Source organism: Peromyscus leucopus, chromosome 6 (genome assembly GCF_004664715.2).
Source record: "Peromyscus leucopus breed LL Stock chromosome 6, UCI_PerLeu_2.1, whole genome shotgun sequence".
Classification (NCBI taxonomy): domain Eukaryota; kingdom Metazoa; phylum Chordata; class Mammalia; order Rodentia; family Cricetidae; genus Peromyscus; species Peromyscus leucopus.
The window spans coordinates 72,631,556-72,651,538 of NC_051068.1; the positions used below are offsets into that span (position 1 = coordinate 72,631,556).

Here is a 19,983-nt window from a genome sequence, read left to right on the forward strand (position 1 = left end):
GAGAGGAAAAGGGCAGTTCTCAGACTACAGGATACTGTTAATTTTAATAACGTGGACATAAAAGATTTTGTTTGCACACAGGGAGAGGTTCTGCTCTTGGCTAGACAAAGCTCACTCTGTGTCCATTCTAAAGCTATCACTCGACCAGCTCATTTTTTGACTGTAGATAAGCGTGATTATTTGACTGTAGATAAGCGTAAATAACTCGTGACTTCAACAGGTCATTACATCCTGAGGCAAGAAAGTATAAAGCCGCAGGAGCCTGGGACCACTCAGGCTGAAGAAGGCAGAGTTCTCAGAGTGTTGGTTCCAACCAGGTAATCCTCCCTGCGGCGGGGACAGAGGGCTTTCTGTGAACACCTGTTATTCTCTGCCAGCTCCTCAGTGGGTCAGAAATTACAAGTCACAGCTCTGTTGCTTCGGCTGGGGTCTTTGTTGTAGTGACGTTCGATTTAAATTCTTTATTTTGAGCATCCTCTTCACCAACATGAATTGCTGAGTGGGTGTTTGCGCATGCGTGCGTGGCATGAGCGCATGCATGCGTGCGTGGCAAGCGGATGTTAGGGAACATCTCTGCGGAGTTCTCTCCTTCCATCTTTACATGGGTCTCCGGGATGGAACTCGGGTCGACAGGCTTGCACAGCAAGCAAGCCCTCGCCTGAGCCCTGGGTTGTTTTCTCTCTGCTCTGGCTGAAAGAGAGTTGGCTTCGGCAGCCAGGTGTGCTGGGTTCCGTGGTGGCTCTGTGGACTGGTAGCCGTGAAACTAAGGGAAGGTTACAGAATACAGTGAGCATACACGTCAGCAAAACACGTCACTGACACTTGCAGTGCAGTGTAGTTATGGAGAGGTAGTCAAATGAGATGACGTCTCAAATCCATTTAGAGTAAGGAAAGAAATGCTGGCCTCCACTCCTCCAGCCAGTCAGTCTGACTGTTGAGCGCCAGCCATTTGCATTTCAAAGGGTTTCAGGACCTTGACATTCTTTTTGAAAGGAACATTCAGCAAAGAAGTGCAGGGTTTGTGCGATAATTTAAAAAAATAAAAGCAAATAGAACAGGAGAGATGATGCCCCCTCTGTTACTGCCAGACCCAAGTGCTCATGGGGCTGCAAATTAGAGTTTCCAGAAGTCTCCAGTGTAGATATCCTATTGTATCAGCCCTCCTGGGTCATAGATTATTTGGGATTTCATTGTTTGTGTTCTGATCAGAAAGCATGGTTAAATAAGAATTCAATGATGCCGGGCAGTGGTGGCGCACGCCTCTAATCCCAGCACTCGGGAGGCAGCCTTCATTTTCCTGTTATTTCTGAAAAGCTACTAGGGTTTAGAATTACCATAAAGCTTAGGTAAGAATGAAAAGGCATGTGGATGCCTGTTTTAACCTCATGCCATGGCGGTGGCTACTGTTTGTCGTGGACATTCCAAAGATTATAAAGGAGACGACCGTGCACACGACAAAGGCGTTTTTAAAACTTGAACATCACTCCTGTCAAGAGGCCACTGAAAGATCCAGTGAGGCCCATAGCTCAGGGCTTGTTGAATGTGGTAGGCAGAGGGGTAGGGATTCCTGTGAGGAAGCAAAAACAAGGGGAGTCTTGGGGCGTTATGTTGGCCCTACAGTTGAAGTCCTTCAGAATTGTAAAAAAATAGAGAGAAAGAGATGAGAGAAAAATATGAACTCAGAAGTACTTTTAGTACCCCAATGGGAGGCATAAATACACACAAACAGTCTCACCAGTCATTAAAAGAGAACAACAAAATAGAAAAATGTCCAAAGCTATAAACTGATAATTCACATAAGAAATTGTAAACATGATATATAAAAAGATGCCCCACTTCATTGGCAGCCTTTAGGGACGAGCAGCTATTTCTTTCGAAATACCAAACTTAGTAAACAATATTTTTTGACAAACTTATTTTCATGAGATACGAGGGCAACAGCCTTGAGTTCTACCAATAGGATGGGTAGGCGAGCCTTTCAGCAGCCGGGGGTTCAAAACGACGACGGACTTAGCAGAATGAGTGAGTTCATACCAAACAGAGAAGAGAAAATGAACAAAAAACCGTGACTGCAAGAACATCCTCTGTGGCTGGTCTGTGTCTGAGGAGCAGCCGGGTTACAAGGCAGTGTGATTTAATTGACTTTAATTGACGTAAAACTATACTCGGTGCCTAGGAAGGGGTCTGTACGCTCTTCACTGAACGGCTTATCTCTGGGACATGGGCTCACTTCCCAGTTCTTGGTCTATGTTGATATTTTAATGATTCGTGGGTTTTTTGACAATGAAGGGGGAGACTAGCAAAGCTTTTTATTTAAAGTGATATCAGCAGGGTTAAGGACTCAGATCTAGTTGCAGCCGGTGACACAGAGCAAATGACCCAGGCCTTGAAAACCCCAGGCTTCTTCTCTCTAACTGTATGTGGGCCATCTGTTTACTTTACCTTCAACCTTAAAAGAAATCTCAGTACTGGAACCACTCTGTTACATTTCTGGGACTTCAGAAGGCCCCGTTATCACCGGGGAGGAAATGTGCCCAGGTCGCCCTCTGCTGTCTCTCCTGGAGATAACAGAAAATCTTCATGGTGTGGTTCCCAAACTATCTACTCAGACTGCTAAGCACTTCTGCCTGCTGGAGTTAGGGCTCTGACATTGGTTCTGGGGGGCAGGGGGGGGCTTGAAGGTTAGAATAAAATCTCATAAATTAAATGCTCAACATCTCTATGTTAACCTTGAGATTATCTTCATTGTAAAAGTTGCATCTACTTGGAAATCTACTTTAGATTTGTGATATCTCAATTCCAGCATCCTTCTCTCTGGTCCAAATTGCAGATCTAAGAGATACCAGAGACTTTAAGGGCAAACTGGAAAGAGCTCTGAGGGCCTTGGAATTAACGCATCGAAGTGTCATCTCCAGGGAAAGACAAAGATGGTTCCCAAAGGTGTTTGGCTGTTCCTCCTGATGAGCTGTGTAACTGGACCTGAAGTCCTGAGTGGTGAGTTCAGTCACTTATGGGAAGGCAGTCACAGCCAGCAAACACGGAGTACACACATCACCCCACCCCCTCACCTCCTCAGGTGTTTCAGGGAGGAAATATCAAAGAAGGAAAAATCTTGTGACTTGTCAAAGGCTCTACAGTCAAATAAAGCCACCCCAAGATGGTTGTAAGCCATACTTAAATTGTGGATCGTGGAATACATTTTGCAAGTTTGTTGTGAGTGATGGAGAGACTGTTTAAAGAGCCTGACAGGCATCAGACTGTCTGGAGCTGAGATCTATAATCACAATGTCTAAACATATATGCACTGTTCTCTTAGTTGAGCATATTACAAGGTCTAGTTTACCAGGGACCTGCAAACCTAGTTGCAGAGGTGGCCATTGCACACTCATAGAATAATCACCAAGGACAGGGAGCGGGCCAGTGACAGTATAGGATCTACAGTAGAGGAAACAGGACAAGGAAAGTTTAAGGATGCTGAGAAAAAAAAAATACCGTGGAATATTAGAACTGGAAGGAGATGAAATGTGGGCTCCTCTGACGTAACTGCTCTGTTGAATCAATGAGGAAAATGAGAGCAGAGAAAGACAGATTTGCCAAATGTCACACCGCCAGCCTATGTGGTGCTCTGGCCAGCTCCGAGTCTTGGACATCTCCCACAGTCCTTCATAGCCTCGCTGGGAGGTGGAGGTGGCAGTGTAAGAATTGCTTGCTTGAGCATCACCTCTCTTGAGAAAAGAGGCCACCAAAAGATCCATTGAGGCCTAAAACTTCTTGAATGGGCTTGGCCAAGGTGAGGAGTCAGGAGAAATAGTGCTTTGGGGTCATCCATTGAAGGCTGTGGTCCTGGCCATAGCCTGCTCTTGACACGGCTTTGTATGGTACTCACTGCCCCCAACTCCTCATCTGCCTCTAGCCACCAGTTCTCTCACCATTTATGGTTGCTCAGGACCCAGGAATTCAACCATTTCTGCACCCTGCAAGAATGTTCAGAATGCCAGGAGCTATCCCAGCCCCTGCTGAGCTGCCTTCCAGCTGTTCCTATATGCAGCTTTGGGGCTGCCCTGACCTCTGGTGTCCCTTAAGGGCTTGGCATTTACCCTGACTATGTTCTGAAGAATAAGATATGACTCTTCAACTGTTTCCCAGGACTTCACTAATCTCTTTGGTTCTCTCTCCAGGAGTAGACAGAGCCAAAACATATACCATGGGTTCTTTCATGGCTCTTTTCCAGACAGATCTTCTTCCCAGCTGTAGAAAAGCTTTCTGTTGATTGTTACATTCCTGAGAACCGTGCTTAAGACAGATCCCATATATTCTTTACACAACAGCTTATGGAAAAAGTCTAATCCTGCATTTAGAGGAGATTCAGAGAATTAGAAATTGATTTTCTCTTACAACAGAGGCTGATGGCCAAGATCATAACTCTGTTGTTCCCTCAATGGTTTCTTGCCCTGGCTGTGGCTGTCTGTGACTCAATGAGGAGAAACAGGGAAACATTTAGAGACAATGGGAACTACATCTGGTTAGTGTTTTCAGTGATATTCCACCTCGTTATCGTAATAATGGCGATGGTTTTTAAAAGTTATAATTCTACCTGAGTCTGAAGATGCATGCCTGGAATCCTGGCTACTCAGGAGAACGGAGCAGAATGATCTCAGAGCCCTGACCTGCCTCCAACACAGAGTTCAAGGCCAGTCTTAGAAGCTTAAACAGACCCTGTCTTGGGTTTAAAAAAAAAAAAAAAAAGGCACGAGTTAGGGTGTAGCTCGACATACCAATCCCCGTATCATAGAAGAAAACTGTAGTGCATTCAACCATTGCTGTGTGCTAGGTAGGCAGCGTGCTCACCACTGTGTATGCATTATGTATGCGTTATCCCACTAACCCTCCAAGCAACCCTGTGGGGAAGTATGTACTGCTAGTTCATTGTGCAGACACGGAACCAGAGTTAGAAGAGATTGGGAGGGACCACTAGAGAGCCAGGGAGGCTGGATGCTAGGACCTGTCCCTTCTTGTCACCCCATGAGGAATGTTGGCACTTTGGGTAGAGATGTGAAAGATTCTGGGCTGCTGAGACAACAGGGCCTTGCCCCAGGTCCCACTACACTCCTGGCTAGTAACCATTCTCTTCTCTCCAGTGACCATACTCATCTCTCCGGGAGAGTCTGGCTGTTAACTATGAGTAAATGTGAGTGGTTTGTGGTGCTTTTATTTATGTGTTTGTTTGTTTTCAGTGTAGCTTGACCATGGCTAAGATGGCTGGAGCCACACTGTCTAGGTCACATCTTAGCTCTTTCTTGTTTGCTGTGGGAGTGTGAGGCACAACAACTTCTTTCTGCCTTTTTTTCCCCCACGTCTGTGACGTGGTGGTAATATCAGGAACTACTTAATGAGGGGTGGGGTGGGTTCTAGAGTATTAGTAAAACTGCCCGGAGCAGGACCTGGTACCAAGGAGTGAGGGGTAAATGTGTGGCATGGTAGAAAGCATTACAGCTCAGGACCTCAGAAGCATTTCCAGCGGCTGAGATGTTGCCACCAGGGGGCGCATGTCGGTACCTGCGAGAAGGCTGGGCTAAGGTGAGAAAGGACGGGGAGGGGCAGAGGGGAGGGGAGAATGCGAGGCAGAGGGGCCAAGAGTGGCAGACAAAGGCAGGGAGAAAAGCAAAAGAGAGAGAGGAATCGAAAAGACAGAGAGATCGACGCAGACGCAGACGCGGAGGAGCAGAGAACCTGGTGGGAGAGGCAGTGTGGACTGCCTGGCTGGAGGCATCCTGATCTTAGGTCTCTACACTCTGACCCCACTGGATCCTCAGCTGTGCCCCAAGATGGCTGTTCTTGTGACCTCACGCCAGGGGAAGCGAATGCCGTGGTGGAAGAGAATCTTCCCCGTGTGTTTGCCCACAGAATATCAGGCCGATTCGCTACAGGTCACACGAGAGAACCAAGTGAATTGTGCGGGAGCAGTGTCCTCAGGGCTCTGGTACTTACACTCAGTTGCAGGTGCCTTTACACGATTGTCCAGTGGTGTGTCCAGTGGTGTATCCAGCCCCCAGGTCCTCACACTTAGGGTTGGAGATTTTTGGCTTCTGCTGCCTCTCTTCCTGCACATTCTCAGCAGCATTGGGTTAAAAGGTATGCCACCTGTGTTAGTTACTTTTCTCATTGCAGCTCGGGGGAAGGAAGCGTTTCTTTGGGCATACAGTTTGAAAGATACCGTCCGCCGCCATGGGGAAGGTGTGGTGGCGGGAGGGCGAAGTGGTCAGATGGCCAGGAAGAATAGAGTTGACAAGTCGTGAGGCTGGGCCACCCAAGGCCCGCCCCTAGGGATCCACTTCCTCCAGTGAAGCGCCACCTCCTAAAAGTTCTACAGGCTTTTAAAACAACGCCACCAGCGCTCAGACACAGGAGCCTACGGGGACATTTCATTGGTTTGGAAACTATACCCCTTCCCAATGCTGTGTTGACGGTCCTTCCCGACGTGGGCCCATTTCACTACTCAGCTTTTTCAGAACAGTAACTGATGATCAGCCTTGCCCTAGTTGGGGTTCACTATTGCTGTGACAAAACACCATGACCAAAGGCAAGATGGGGAGGAAAGGGTTTATTTGGCTCACACTTTCACATCGTGGTCCATCACTGAAGGAGGTCAGGGCAGGAACCTGGAGGCAGGAGCTGATGCAGAGGCCATGGAGGGGTGCTGCTCACTGGCTTGCTCCACATGACTTTCTCAGCCTGCTTTCTAACAGAACCCAGGACCATCATCAGCCCAGGGATGGTACCACCCACAATGGGCTGGGCCCTCTCACATCAATCACTAATTAAGAAAAACATTTGCAAGCCAAGCGGTGGTGGCGCACGCCTTTAATCCCAGCACTTGGGAGGCAGAGCCAGCCAGATCTCTGTGAGTTCGAGGCCAGACTGGTCTACAGAGCTAGTCCAGGACAGACTCCAAAGCTACAGAGAAACCCTGTCTCGAAAAACCAAAAGAAAAAAAGAAAGAAAAAGAAAATGTTTGCCTACAGCCTAATCTTATGGAGGCAGTTTTTCAACTGAGGCTCCCTCCTTCTTCTATGATGACTCTAGCTTAAGTCATAAAGTTGACATAAAACTAGGAAGTTGGCATAAAACTAGCCAACACAAAGCACAAAGCTCCTTAAAAAGCTTTGGTTTCCAAAGTCATTGTGTTCACAATTCAATTTCTATGGTCTAAAACAAAACAACAACAACAAAGGTTTGGTTCCTCAGGCTTTAGCGCCTTCCTATAATCTTAGCACACAGAAAGTTGAATCGGGAACATCTGTTGAAATCCAGCCTGGGCTACATAACAAGACACTCTTTCAATAACTTTTTTTTTTAAAGAAAAAGAAAAATATTTAGTGTCAGATTCAAAAATTAAGATTTCCTTTGCTTTTTAACTCTGTAATCATTTGTTGCTAAGTTTCTAATTTCTCATTTTTGCATATTCATAAATCAAAGGTCGGAAGGGTTCCTGGTAGAACATGGGTTTTTTAGGTGGTAAAACTGAATCTAAAGTGTAGCTTTTCTATTTTCCGGTGTGAGACTTTTTGCCAGGTTACCATTTCATCCTGTTTCATCTTCCTGAATTATTTTGATAAAAATAAAGGCTGAGTAAACTGCTTAGCCTGATGCCCAGCACGGGCCAGGCTGGCAATGGTGGCTACAGCCAGGGTCGCAGTGGAATAAACATTTTCCTTTTACTTAATGTAAAAGTGTGTTTCTTCTTCTAACAGTAGAAATAAATGAGGATCTTTGTTGCTTGGTATCAGTCTGTTTCAGGTCATCCTCAGAGCCCTTTTGTGACAGTTATTCTACATTGTCAACTAAACTTGGAGTCACCTAGGAGACACACCTTTGGGTTTATCCAGAGAGGGTTAACTTCAGAAGGGAGATTTAGCCTAAACGTGGACAGCACCATCCTGTGAGCTGGAGTCCTGGACTGAATACAAAACAAGAAAATCAGCTGAGTACTAGTGTCCACCTCACTCTGGTTCCTGCTTGGAGATGTAGCATAACCACTTACATCGTGTTCCTGATGCCTGGCCTTTCCTGCTTTGAAGGACTGTATCCCCTCAAACTACAAGCCAGAGCAAACCCTTTCCTCTTCCAGTTGCTTTTTTTCACAATAAGAAAAATAATTAATATGTTTCCCTTCCATTACTTAGCTTGGTTAGTGATTATCCATCATTCACAGATTCAATCATACGCGCAATAGATCTAGATCTGTAAGAAGCACTGTGTTCCAAATCAGCTGGGACTGGTGCCTGGGAGGATGCGGCTAGACGGGGCAAGGAGATTGAGCTGAGAAAGGCGTAAGGGCTAGCAGCATGGCCCAGTTGGTAGAGGGTGCATCTAACATGCATGAAACCCTGGGTTTGATCCCCCACTGCTTTGTAAAACCAAGAATGATGGCCATGCATGCCTGTGATCTCAGAGGCAGGAGAATCAGAAGCTCAGTCATCCTTCCCTACATAGTGAGTTTAAGGCCAGTCTGGGATACATGAGGTGTCAGGGGAGGGGGGGCAGAGGAAGAGGAAAAGAGGGAGGGAGGGGGAGGGACCACTAAGGAGCAGGGAGCTTATCTGAAATCAGTGTGGAAGCTCTGGAGAGTTAGAGGCAGTAGATGAAACAGTACAAAGAGTCAAGTAAATAAGTGACACACAGCCATCTGACCCGGGAGAGACCTTAGCACTGGGCTAGAGTGCAGGTGTGCAGCCACATTGTCCCAGGGCTCAGGCTGCTAGTCTGGCGTCCCCTGGGTCACTAGTCCCTCTGCTGTTCCACTCATCTCTGCTTTCTCAGCTTCCAGCTCCGGTACAGAGGCACTTGCCAGCTGGCCAGTAGCCAGCCCGAGCCTCCCTGAGTCACAGCCTCCTTTGCTGCAGGCCTCTCCCATTCCTGTTGCCCATGTTGTCCTACAGATCCCCTGTACTCAAGACAAACTTAGGGGCTTGCTATTTCTGCACACACCAGGCACAGTCCCGCCTTCGTGCCTCTGCCCAGCCCATTCCTTTTCTCTGAAATATTAATAGTCCCCTCTCCTCGCTGTTTATGCACAGCCCACCGTGATTACATTTCAGCCCGGTTGCCGTGTATCCCACTCTCTTCCAAAGAGGCTCTTTCTCCTAACAATGCCCCTGACTCCCAGTCTACATCTGTCCACTCCGCGAAGCCCTGCTGTGTCCTTCTGCCGGTTGCTGGAATTTGTCTACTGCAGTTACGCACCCAGATCTAGGGGAATGGTAACAGTTGAGTGGCGTTGACCCTCCAGAACACACATTGTGACCCAAAACTCCAATGGCTCCACAAGCGCCTTCATTCCTTCTCTGACAGCTGGGCCACGGTCATATTTGGGTTTCTTGGAATTACTGTTGGTTCAGAGTGTGGTTCAGTGCTCAGTACTCCCAGAAAGCTTGATTCCCCCGTCCCAGTAAATAGTCCTCTGGTAAAAGGTCCTTTGATGAAGGCTGGGAGAAGAGTAATAATAAAAATTTGGGGTTTAATTTTGTTTGTTCTCTCTTTCTGTTTTTCTGTTTCTCTGTCTGTTCTCTCTCTCTCTCTCTCTCTCTCTCTCTCTCTCTCTCTCTCTCTCTCTCTCTGTGTGTGTGTGTGTGTGTGTGTGTGTGTGTGTGTGTTTTGAGATGAGTCTCATATAACCCTGGCTATCCTCAAACTCACTATATAGCCAAGGATGGCTTTGAATTCCTGATTCTTCTACTACTTCCTCATCTGAGTGTTAGGATTACAGACATGCACACCACACCTGGCGTACACAGTGCTGAGACTCAAACTCAGGGATTTGTGTGTGCAAGGCAGGCATTCCACCGATTTACCTAGATCCCTAGCCCCACACAGTATATATATTTTTAGTAGTGCAGCAAGGTCCTTCTAAAATGGACTCTTCCTTTGCTTTAAGGCATTCCAAATTAAAAACAAGTATGATGTGTCTTATCATCACACCGAGTTTTGTGACATCACAATCTGTAACCGCCTTTTGTTTCTGTACAGCTGTCTTGAGACCCAGCTGTCGTCCAGGATGGTTTCTCTACAAGTCCCATTGCTATGGATACTTCCGGAAGCTGAGAAGCTGGTCTCAGGCTGAGGTGAGAAGTTGGAGCTGTTGGTTTCTTTTAGAGAAAGGGGTCAGCCAGAGCTGCAGATCATATTTGACTTAAAGTCAAGGGTTCTTCCTGGGACCCAAGGAGAAGAAGCCTTGTGGTTAAAATGGAGGGGGGATGTGCTCGTCTCCTTCAATTTTGTGAGCATTGATGATGTAGATGCTGTGTGTTCAGACCCTCAGTGGGCTTCATGGAGTAGGAAGCAGCCATGGCTCTCAGAAAGCCAGAAATACACATATCAAAGGAGCATGAAGAGTTGAGAGACTTGTGCAAAGAATAACTGAATTCCCCTATGAGACTTACCAGAGAGCGTGACGTGGAAATGCCTGAAACGGGTCTCAGGAACACTAGGCAAAAAGCCAAGAAATAGAAATGAGAGGTGTCCTCGCTTGACACAACACGCACATGCCTGGATTTTATTCTTCCCAGCGATGTGTAGGACATTTCCAAATATCTAAATAGCCAGTCCAAGTAAGTGGAGAATTGATGTTGTCTCTCCAGCTTGTGACAGATTAGCACATAGAGATGCAATGTGGCATGATCCAAGCCTAGAGTGGTCTCAAGTGTCCTGTGTGTTACTCACAAAGGAAGGGAAGGAACGAGGGTGGCGTACTCACCATGTGATACCTAGTGAGTATCGGGCTGTGTTCCCTGACTTCCAAAACTGTGAGAATGGGGCATGGTGGAATATTCCTGCAACCCTATCTCTTGGGAGCTGAGATAGGAGGTCATGACTAGTTTGAGGCCAGCCTTGACGACATGGGGATACTTGCCCTCAACAGACAAGTGACACGTGGAAGACCTGTGTGGTTGTAACAGCTAAACAGAAAATTTCATTTCAGTGCAAGCAAAAGTGATTTCCTTTTGATTAGACCAAGAGAAGTAGCAAAGAAAATTCAGGGAATGAAATGCCTTATTGAGTGGAGACCTGAATAACTGGGGTCAGACAGAGAGCGAGAAGAAAGATGGAGTGAGCAAGAGGTTGGGGAGAGGAGGGAGCGAGACAACCCCAGATTCTGTAATTACTAGGAAATTGTGCCTCAGAGAGGTGAAATGACTTGTGGAGGTCCCTGGGACTCCGTCTACTTCCTCTGGCCCTAAATCTCCTGCCCTGGCCTTGAGCTTTTGCTTCCTAAGACCTGACACTGTGGGGTTTAGATCCCTGTTGGGGGGGTGGGGGGCGGGGAGCGGGGGGCAGACAATCCATCCTGCTTGGCACACCAGGGCTTCAAGGAGAGAGCTGTATACTCATGACATCAATAATGGGAACTCTCCTTGCAGCTGAAGTGTCAGTCATATGGACATGGATCCCATCTGGCATCCATCTTGAATAAAAAGGAAGGCCAAGTCATAGCAAGGTTCATATTTGGCTATCAAAGAAACCTGCCTGTGTGGATTGGCCTGCATGACCCAAAGAAGGTAAGCCCATGTTTAGCTCATAGAGCCTCTTGGAAAACCCAAGATGCTAACCCTTTCCTGAGAAGTGGCCTCCTGGCCTACAAACAGGACGAAAGTAGTAGCCCTTCAGCCAAGCACCTCCAATGATCAAAAACAAGGCCTGAAGGTCAGGGACCCCATTCTTTCCCTCGGTAGAAGAAATAATTTAAACAGCTCTGTTTTGTGGAACTTTGAGTTAATGTCCTCCTAGATCTTCAGACACAAAAATTACCAATGTTTTAGAACCGTCCCCAAAAAGGAGAGAGAGACAGTGTGGGAGAGAGAAAGCATGCAAGCCAATCTTCTAGAAGATTCAGAGTAATTTCATTGCCTTTAGGTCTTGATTGAAGATAAGAACTTCCAGCTCACCTTTTTCTGAGATTCTGTCACTTTTTTTAAAATCGTTCATAATTCTTTCCTCTGGATCCTTGCTGTCCTCTCCCTCAGCACTGGACGATGAGAAGTACCACGGCACGTTGGGATTTATGGATTTGGGGTGGGGTGTCTCTACCTAATGGAAATGGGGTCACAGGAGGGAAAGGCCTGCTTCCTGATCCCGATGATGTAGCTGGAGACACCAATGCTTAGATATCTTATTCCATGAACATGGAGTCACCCTTCAGTACTTGCCTAGGAATCAAATCACACTTTGTCTTTTGAGTATTGCAGAAAACCAAGTGATTGCTTTTTGTTTTTGTTTCGCTATATAATATATACCAGATACTCAGTTATCTGTTTTAAGTGTTCTTTATTTGACTTGCACAATTTTTACTTTTAAAATATTTTTTATATTTTTACTGTCTATGTATGAGTATGTACCCACATGTAAGTGTGTGCCTGGTACCTGGGGAGGCCATAAGAAGGTATCAGGTACCCTGGAACTGGGGTAACATGGTTGTGAACTGCCATGTGGATGCTGGGAACCAAGCCTGGTCCTCAGTAAAAGCAACAAATACTTTTAACAGCTGAGCCGTCTCTCCAGCTCCTCCACTTTTTGAGACAAGAGTGTCACAGCTTACTGACCTGGAACTCCCTACATGAACCAGGCTGGCCTCGAAATCACAGAGATCTTCCTGCCTCTTCCTCCCCAGTGCTAGGATTAAAGGCCTGTGCCAACCACATCTGGCCAACTGTTTCATTTTTTTATGTATTTACTTTGTTGCCAATTAAAGCTCTGCTTTCAGAGACATGCTATATATTTACATCTATTTCTGTGAGATGCTTTTATACTTTGATTTTTTTTTTTTACATGTGTGACTAGGAGACACAAACGACAAACACATGTTCTAAAACTGTACTCTATCGCTAATAATCAAGGAAATGCAAACTAAAATGATATCATTTGACCTAGATTATCAACATTTTTCCTTATATCATGAATAATATCTTGAGGGTGTAGAAAAATGGTCCTTGTACCTAGTCAGTGAGCACGTAAATTTGTACAAGTGGGCAGTTTTTGGAAAGTACTTTGTTAATGGATACTGATAACCTCAAAACAGTCACATTGTTTGACTCACAATTCTGATTCTGGAATATATTAAAGGAGATAATTTTGAGAATACAGAATGATTTTCAACAAAATTAGTCACAGCAGTGTCTTTCATAGTAATTGGTAATTGGGAACAAAATATTCAGTAGTCAATAGAAGATTATTAAGGTAGACTATTGTAACTAGAGTTTTCCTGCCTTGCCCACAGTCAGGACAAATCTTTGTCACCCGCCAGTCCCACAGCTGCTCAGACCCAACCAAGTAAACACAGAGACTTATATTGCTTACAAACTGTATGGCCATGGCAGGCTTCCTGCTAACTGTTCTTACGGCTTAAATTAATCCATTTTCATAAATCTATACCTTGCCACATGGCTCGTGGCTTACCAGCATCTTCACATGCTGTTTGTCATGGCAGCAGCTGGCAGTGATTCCCTCTGCCTTCCTGTTCTTTCTTTTCTCCTCTCTGTTAGTCCCGCCTATACCTCCTGCCTAGCCACTGGCCAATCAGTGTTTTATTTATTGACCAATCAGAGTAATTTGACATACAGACCATCCCACAGCAGACTATGGTACATCCTTGTGTTAAATAAGGGTTTAGAAAACAACATGAAAGACTTGAACATATGTATTCTAAAGAGTACAGTATTTTTAGTACATTGATAATCGGGTTCCATCAGAAGTAAATATGCTAAAACATTAGTGACGTTTTCCTCTATCACTGAGTGGGGTGACTTTCCTAATTTTGATTCTTCAGACATTATATGCTTTGCCCCATGAAAGCCCATTTCACTGGACTACGGGCCTGATGTGGCTGTGGGAGGGTGGTCTGACTGAGTTGCACATTCCCTCCATTTCCTGTCATTGCAGAATCAGCTTTGGCAATGGATTGATGGGTCTACACAGGTGTACGATGCCTGGAATCCCACGACGAAGAGTGAAGCCAGGCACTGTGCTGAGCTGAACCCCAAGAATAGTAAGTTCCCTGTACCCCTTCCCTCCCTCCAAGCTGCAGATCTGTCCTTTAACCCATTAAGAGCAAAAGGGACATCCTTGTCCTGCTTCCCAATGCCGCTTTCACTCAGCAACACTGCTTACAGGACGGTGACCTTGACACACAGTCTATGAACCTTCATCCATCTGCGCCCATTCAGCAGTCTTTGCCAAATCAATGGAAGGAACTTTTTAACAGCAATGGAAGGGGGCATGAGGCACCAGACTATGACAGAGGCATCAGAGGCAAACAGCTGGAGAGGGGAATCTCTCAGGCCAGCAGAGCCCACACTGCTGCTTTGAAAGGCAAGTTAGGCAGAGCACAGGCAAAGCCATAGGTTTGAACTACTAAAACAAGGCGGCTGTGAACAGTTAGCACCGTGCAAACCACAGTGAGCTGCCTCAGGAGGCAGTGAGAAGACCACCACCAGAGTCAACAGGGGAAAAGGTGGACATTTTGTTTACATTGTAGTAGAAACTATGTTAGAAAAGAGACTGGAAGCCACAAAGATAACTGAAGAACGTTCCAACAGAACACCTTCCAGGGGCCCTTGGACCCTTGGCATGAGGCCCTCCATATCTGCCTTTTAGCCAGACCAGCTTTGGGGAAGCAGTTGACCAGATGTTTCCCTAGGCCCCTGACATCCCCATGGTCCTGGGCTTCTCGCTGGACGAAGTCCTCAAGTCCTGTTCTGTCAGCAGAATCCCACCCTGAAGGAGCCTGTGGCACAACCGTGAGAAGTGGGAGGCTGAGTCTTTTTATCCCACCCTTCCCCTTCGCTTGGCTTCGCTTCGGCTCCCGGCAATCAGAACACAGGCTTCAGACACAAGGAGACCCAAAGCAGGGGGTCGGGGAGGTGGCTCAGGGGCAGTAAGCTTGCAGGCGCGAAGATCTGAGACTGAATCTCCAGAACCCACATAAGGCTGGACAAGGTAGTGTGCGTGTGTGATCTCGGAAGATGGGAGGCGGAGATTCCCTGGAAGCTCACAGGTCGGTCACACACATGGGGCGGGGGGACACATCAAATTAGGTAGTTAGTTAAAAGCCCAGGGAAAGGTACAGGGCTAGTGAAAAGCTGGAGAAGGGTAGAGCTTAAAGAGAGAATCTTCATGAGACACCCCCGCCCCACCCCAGTGCTATCTTGTATCGGTAGAATGAATTTTTGTCTATGCACAGTCATGCATGAACTCTGCTCTCTGTGACAGGACCCGTTCCCGTTTCCTCGCTATTTAGGAAGGACTGCTGGGTATTTTGTCCCTCGTGTCCCTTTGTCATTCTTTTGGGGCTCTCTACTGGGTATCATCATCTGTTTTGTGACCCACTATTTACTTGGGGACTGCACACTAGCACAGGCCTATAATCCCAGTCCTTGGAAGGTTGAGGCAGGAGCCTCATCAAGTTCAAGGCCAGACTGGACTGCCGAGCGAGTTCAAGGCTAGCCCGAGCAATGTAATGAGACCCTGCGTTATAATATTTAAAAAAAAAAAAAAAAGGCGAGAAGAGAGCGGAGGCTATAGCTCATCAGTAGAGCAATTGCCGAGTGTCTTTGAGGGCCTGGGTTCAATCTTCAGTGCTACAAGGAAAAAGAAAGAAGGAAAAAAGACAAGCTATGTTCAGTCTGGCTTGGGTCAAGGGCAGGAGCTCTGTGTTCTGTGTGACCTTGTAGAAATACGGCATCTCCATCTTGCTGAACTGCCTGTCCTGGCGCAGACTTCTTCCTTCTCTGTGCCTCAGATTGTCTCCTTATGGAAGGGAGAAGGCAGAACCCTTGTCATCTTGATGTTTACACAGTGCCTTCATCTATGGGCTGAGCTCACTGCCTGGGTTGGGTGTGCCCACACTGCCCACCCCTCCATTCACAACACTTCCCTCTTTAGTGTTGTGGGAGGGAGGCAGGCAGGAGGAGATTAGAATGGGTACCCGCCTAGGTGGCCACCCATGGGTAAGCCACTCAGTCACCTGAAGCTGTTCTTCCAACTCTTCTCTGGGCTCAGTAGATGTACCAAAGGACCCTACACAGCACGTGTCCAGCCGGCCAACCTGAGTTCCGCAGGGCAGGTTCCAGGCTAGCAGGCTTGCGCCATGCTCTTGGTTCCATGCTAGGAATTACTCAACAAGCCTATGGTCCCCATTTCATCATGTTCTGGTGCTCCAACTACAGGCCCCTTGAATTAGGACATATGCACGACTACCCTTTGTGTCTCTGGAGTATGGGGAATAAGAGCAAGTGACAGGCTCAGACCTGCAGGCTAAGACCCAAGCAGACACCAGCTAGGGGGAAACTGAGCATTCTGCCACAACCTCTCCAGGATGACAAGGACTGAGGAATTCCATTTTGAGGACAGAAATAGTTGGACATCTCCTACAAATATATATTTCAGTCCCCCCAAAAGGTCCCCGGTTTCTGGCTCAGTCCTTCTTTCTAAGTGAGTAACCCATTGTTGGGACATGACTGGCTACAAAGGCTTGCAGGTCTTTGAAGGAGCTTCTCAGAAACTTGGAGCATCTCAGAGCTTGCCTGTGGAGTCTAGGAAAGCCACCCCCAGGTCCTTGATGCAACCATGTCAAACACAAAGAATGAGCTGGAGGGCTGGCTCAGCAGTTGTCTTAGTTAGGGTTTCTACTGCTATGATGAAACACCATGACCAATAGCAAGTTGGGGAAGGAAGGAAGTCAGGACAGGAATTCAAGCAGGGCAGGAACCTGGAGGTAGAAATTGATGCAGAGGCCATGGAGGGGTGCTGCTTACTGGCTTGCTCATCATAACTTGCTTAGCCTGTCCTCTTACAGAAGCCAGGACCACCAGCCCAGGGATGGGCTCCATCCACAATGGACTGGGCCCTTCCCCATGAATCACTAATTAAGAGAATGTCCTATAGGCTTGCCTACAGCATGATCTTATGGAGACATTTTTTCAGTTGAGGCTCCCTCTTCTCTGATGACTCTAGCATGGGTCATGTTGACATAAAACGAGTGAGTTCAGCAGTTATGAGCAACCGCTGCTCTTACAGAGAGTGGGAGTTCGGTGTCCAGCACTCACGTTGGGCAGTTCACAACATCTTGTAACTCCAGCTCTAGGGGACCTGATGCCCTTTTGTCTCTCTCTCTCTCTCTCTCTCTCTCTCTCTCTCTCTCTCTCTCTCTCTCTCTCTCTCTCTCTCTCACACACACACACACACACAACACACACACACACACACAAATAAAACTGAAAAATAAATCTTAATAAGCAACAACAACAAATAAACCAAGCACCACACAAATGGAGCCTCCCCTGGGTCTATATCAGATGCTGCTTCCTCCCAAGTGCTGAGGCAGAGTTTGTACCATCTACCGTGATTTGAGAAAGTGGGTGTGTGCGTTAGTCAGAGATCCCCAGAGAACCAGTAATGGGAAGTGGAGATTTGTTGGGTCGGGGGGCGAGCTGAAAATTACTGCAAAAGTTGATGTGGAAAGACTGAGTCCAGAGCAATTAAAGGGAAAAATCTTGTGCTGCAGGAAGCCCTTCATCTGGCCCGCTTTATTCAATATCTTTTGATCTGAGTATCAAGAATATCTACAAAATACCCACAGAGCAACATCTAGACAGCTAGGCAGCTAGCAATTGCTGGCCGTTTGGACTAAACAATACCATATCCTACCCACATTGGCTCCGGAAATAACTGCGGCCGGCCCTTGTCCGGGACTCCAAGAACAACACAGATAATTCTGGTAAATTCAGTACTGAACTCGCTTGGTTTAAGTGTCTGTTTATTTCCTTACAGAATTCTCAAAGTGGGACAAAAACAGATGTGACGAGCGACAGCACTTCCTATGCAAGTACAAGCCATAGAGCAGGAATCAAGCGTCTGCCAGCCTTGCGCAAGCTCCTTCGTCCTCCCTCTCACCTGGTGGCTGATATAATCATTATCCCCGAGAGTAAACGCAGCAGCGAACTGTCAGGCTCAGAGGGCTTAGCATGGTGGGACAGTGACTTCCGGTCTCAGAGATCTTAGCATGGTGGGACAGTGGCTTCTGGTCTCAGTGTTCACTCTACAATCCTTTCTAATATTCCTCTTCCCTTGGGCTGTCTCCAACAAGTAGAAATGTGCTTCCTGACCACTGGGTCTTTGTCATACCAGTAAAGTTTTGGAGCCAAGAAACAAATAGCCAAGAGTGAGCTTCTGTCCCCTTGGGCCCCTGCAACCTGCGACCTCCGTCTGTTGCCCATACGCGCCCCCGACTTCCCTGCTGTTCACCCTCTTGCCACGGAATGAAGTTCATGGGTGGAGTCCCTGCCAGTCTGAAGTGGACCATACATTCTTTCATTAGATAGTGGTGTATGTGTGTGTAGGAGCCTGCTGAGTGCCAGGGTGGCACTGATGGCAAGGGAGAGGCGAAGTAAGACCCAGAAACACTCCCGAATGTCTGTCCATCCCCCTCCTCCTTGTCCCTGCCCCCTAGGTCTCCAGCAGCACTTGGATTGAGCAGAGAGGTAAATGGAGCGAGGTTGATTGAGTGGAGGTGGTGCTTAATTCTGAGTTCTTCTGGGCCTAGGCTGGGAGGTGACAGTCACAAGTGGTGCAGTGGACTGACCCGGAGGCCCTGGGACTCACCTCTTCTCTGCCACTGTCAAGCTCTGTGTGTGGCCTTGCTCCCTTCTCTGCGCTCAGAGTTTGAGCTTCCTTAGAGCTTGTTTGCTCCACTAATGCAGTAATCGAACCGTCAAACAGATGCACCCCACACCCTAGGTCAGGAGTCTGCAGGGCAGTAGGAGAAGAACGTAGGACTTTCTGTGGTGTGGTGCTTCTGACCAGGTCCATTAGAAGGAAAGTGTCCACCTAACCTGGCTGCACGGCCAGGCCACACACTTTATCCTTGTGACATGGTGTTAGTTTTCTGGCTGCGTTGTGTTCTTACCCTGCAAGGAACGTCACGAAACACGACAGAATCCGCTTATAGAGTTTATTAGAAACAAAGGATAGAAAGTGCGCAGGCCTGTGGGAGAGACACGTGCGTGGAGAAGGGGGCTGGGGAATATGGCGCCGGACTTTTAAAACGGCTGGGGCGTGGCAGTCACGTCACTACTCTACGTATGTACGTAGGCACATGGTGTGCCGCGCGCTGCATCACCATGCCGTCACGGGACTCTGATCACGCGAGACTTGGCCGGAACTTGATGGGTGGAGAATCCGGGACGGTTCTAGCTACGGGACGCTCTGATGCGGAGTGGGACGGAAGTGTCGGCCCAGTAAATGGAACCGCGTTGTGAACCCTTCACATGGCCAAGCAGTGAACACAGTGTGCCGCCCTGTTCTAAGTATTCTCCTTTGCCCCCAGAGCCATCCAAGGGCTGGCTGAAGGACCACTGAAGAAAATGGTCAGTGAGGAAAGGGGTAACGGATGGAACCCTTCTTTTTGATGTCGGAGAGGAAAGCATCAGCAGCAATGTATTACTCTAAAGGGGCCTGTCGACCCCTAAATAAATCCTAACAGTGAGATTTCAGAGGAGGAGACAGGCAGGTACAGAAGGGTCCTTTTCACTGAAACGGCAGCCACCCACTCTCAAGATGGATCTGGACAGATCACTGCCCAGAAAGTAAAAGCGTCAGATTCCTGGGTAGAGACGATCAATAGATTGAGAGTGCAGCCGATGGGAGCCACCTAGAACCCAAACCAGAGCCTGCAGCGCTGCAGTGAGAATTGGAACATAAGTCACAGGGAGAAAATCCCCTCGGGAGAGAGAAGGCCTTGATGTTTATGGAATAAGATGCAGGAGAAAGAAAAGAACCCCGGGCCCACCTTCCCTCCTCATTCATTGACTGCAAAGGAAAGAGAAAATAAAAATCCAGACAGTAACTGATAGAAGTATATTTCATAAACACTCGGAAAGCTCTAACATGGGTTTGAAGTAGTTCTGTGTGGGGATCACTGCCATTTGGGGACAG

The 19,983-nt window shown here is 47.3% G+C and overlaps 1 protein-coding gene across 1 annotated transcript; it reads left to right on the plus strand.

Annotated features, from left to right (window-relative positions):
- Nucleotides 1-240: 240 nt before the first annotated feature.
- Nucleotides 241-18,208, plus strand: Reg4 (regenerating family member 4). Its single transcript, XM_028860923.2, has 6 exons — nt 241-317; nt 2,831-2,994; nt 10,027-10,121; nt 11,418-11,555; nt 13,933-14,038; nt 17,821-18,208. The coding sequence occupies exons 2-6, from the start codon at nt 2,928-2,930 to the stop codon at nt 17,886-17,888; spliced, it is 474 nt and encodes a 157-aa protein (XP_028716756.1). The 5' UTR covers nt 241-317; nt 2,831-2,927; the 3' UTR covers nt 17,889-18,208.
- The last annotated feature ends 1,775 nt before the right edge of the window (nt 18,209-19,983 follow it).

What these genes read in the sequence shown, in the direction of transcription:
- Reg4 (XM_028860923.2), top strand. Translation starts at nt 2,928, where the DNA reads ATGGTTCCCAAAGGTGTTTGGCTGTTCCTCCTGATGAGCTGTGTAACT. An exon ending in GAAGCTGGTCTCAGGCTGAG is followed by an intron (nt 10,122 to 11,417) that starts GTGAGAAGTTGG and finishes CTCTCCTTGCAG; the next exon opens with CTGAAGTGTCAGTCATATGG. An exon ending in TGAGCTGAACCCCAAGAATA is followed by an intron (nt 14,039 to 17,820) that starts GTAAGTTCCCTG and finishes ATTTCCTTACAG; the next exon opens with AATTCTCAAAGTGGGACAAA.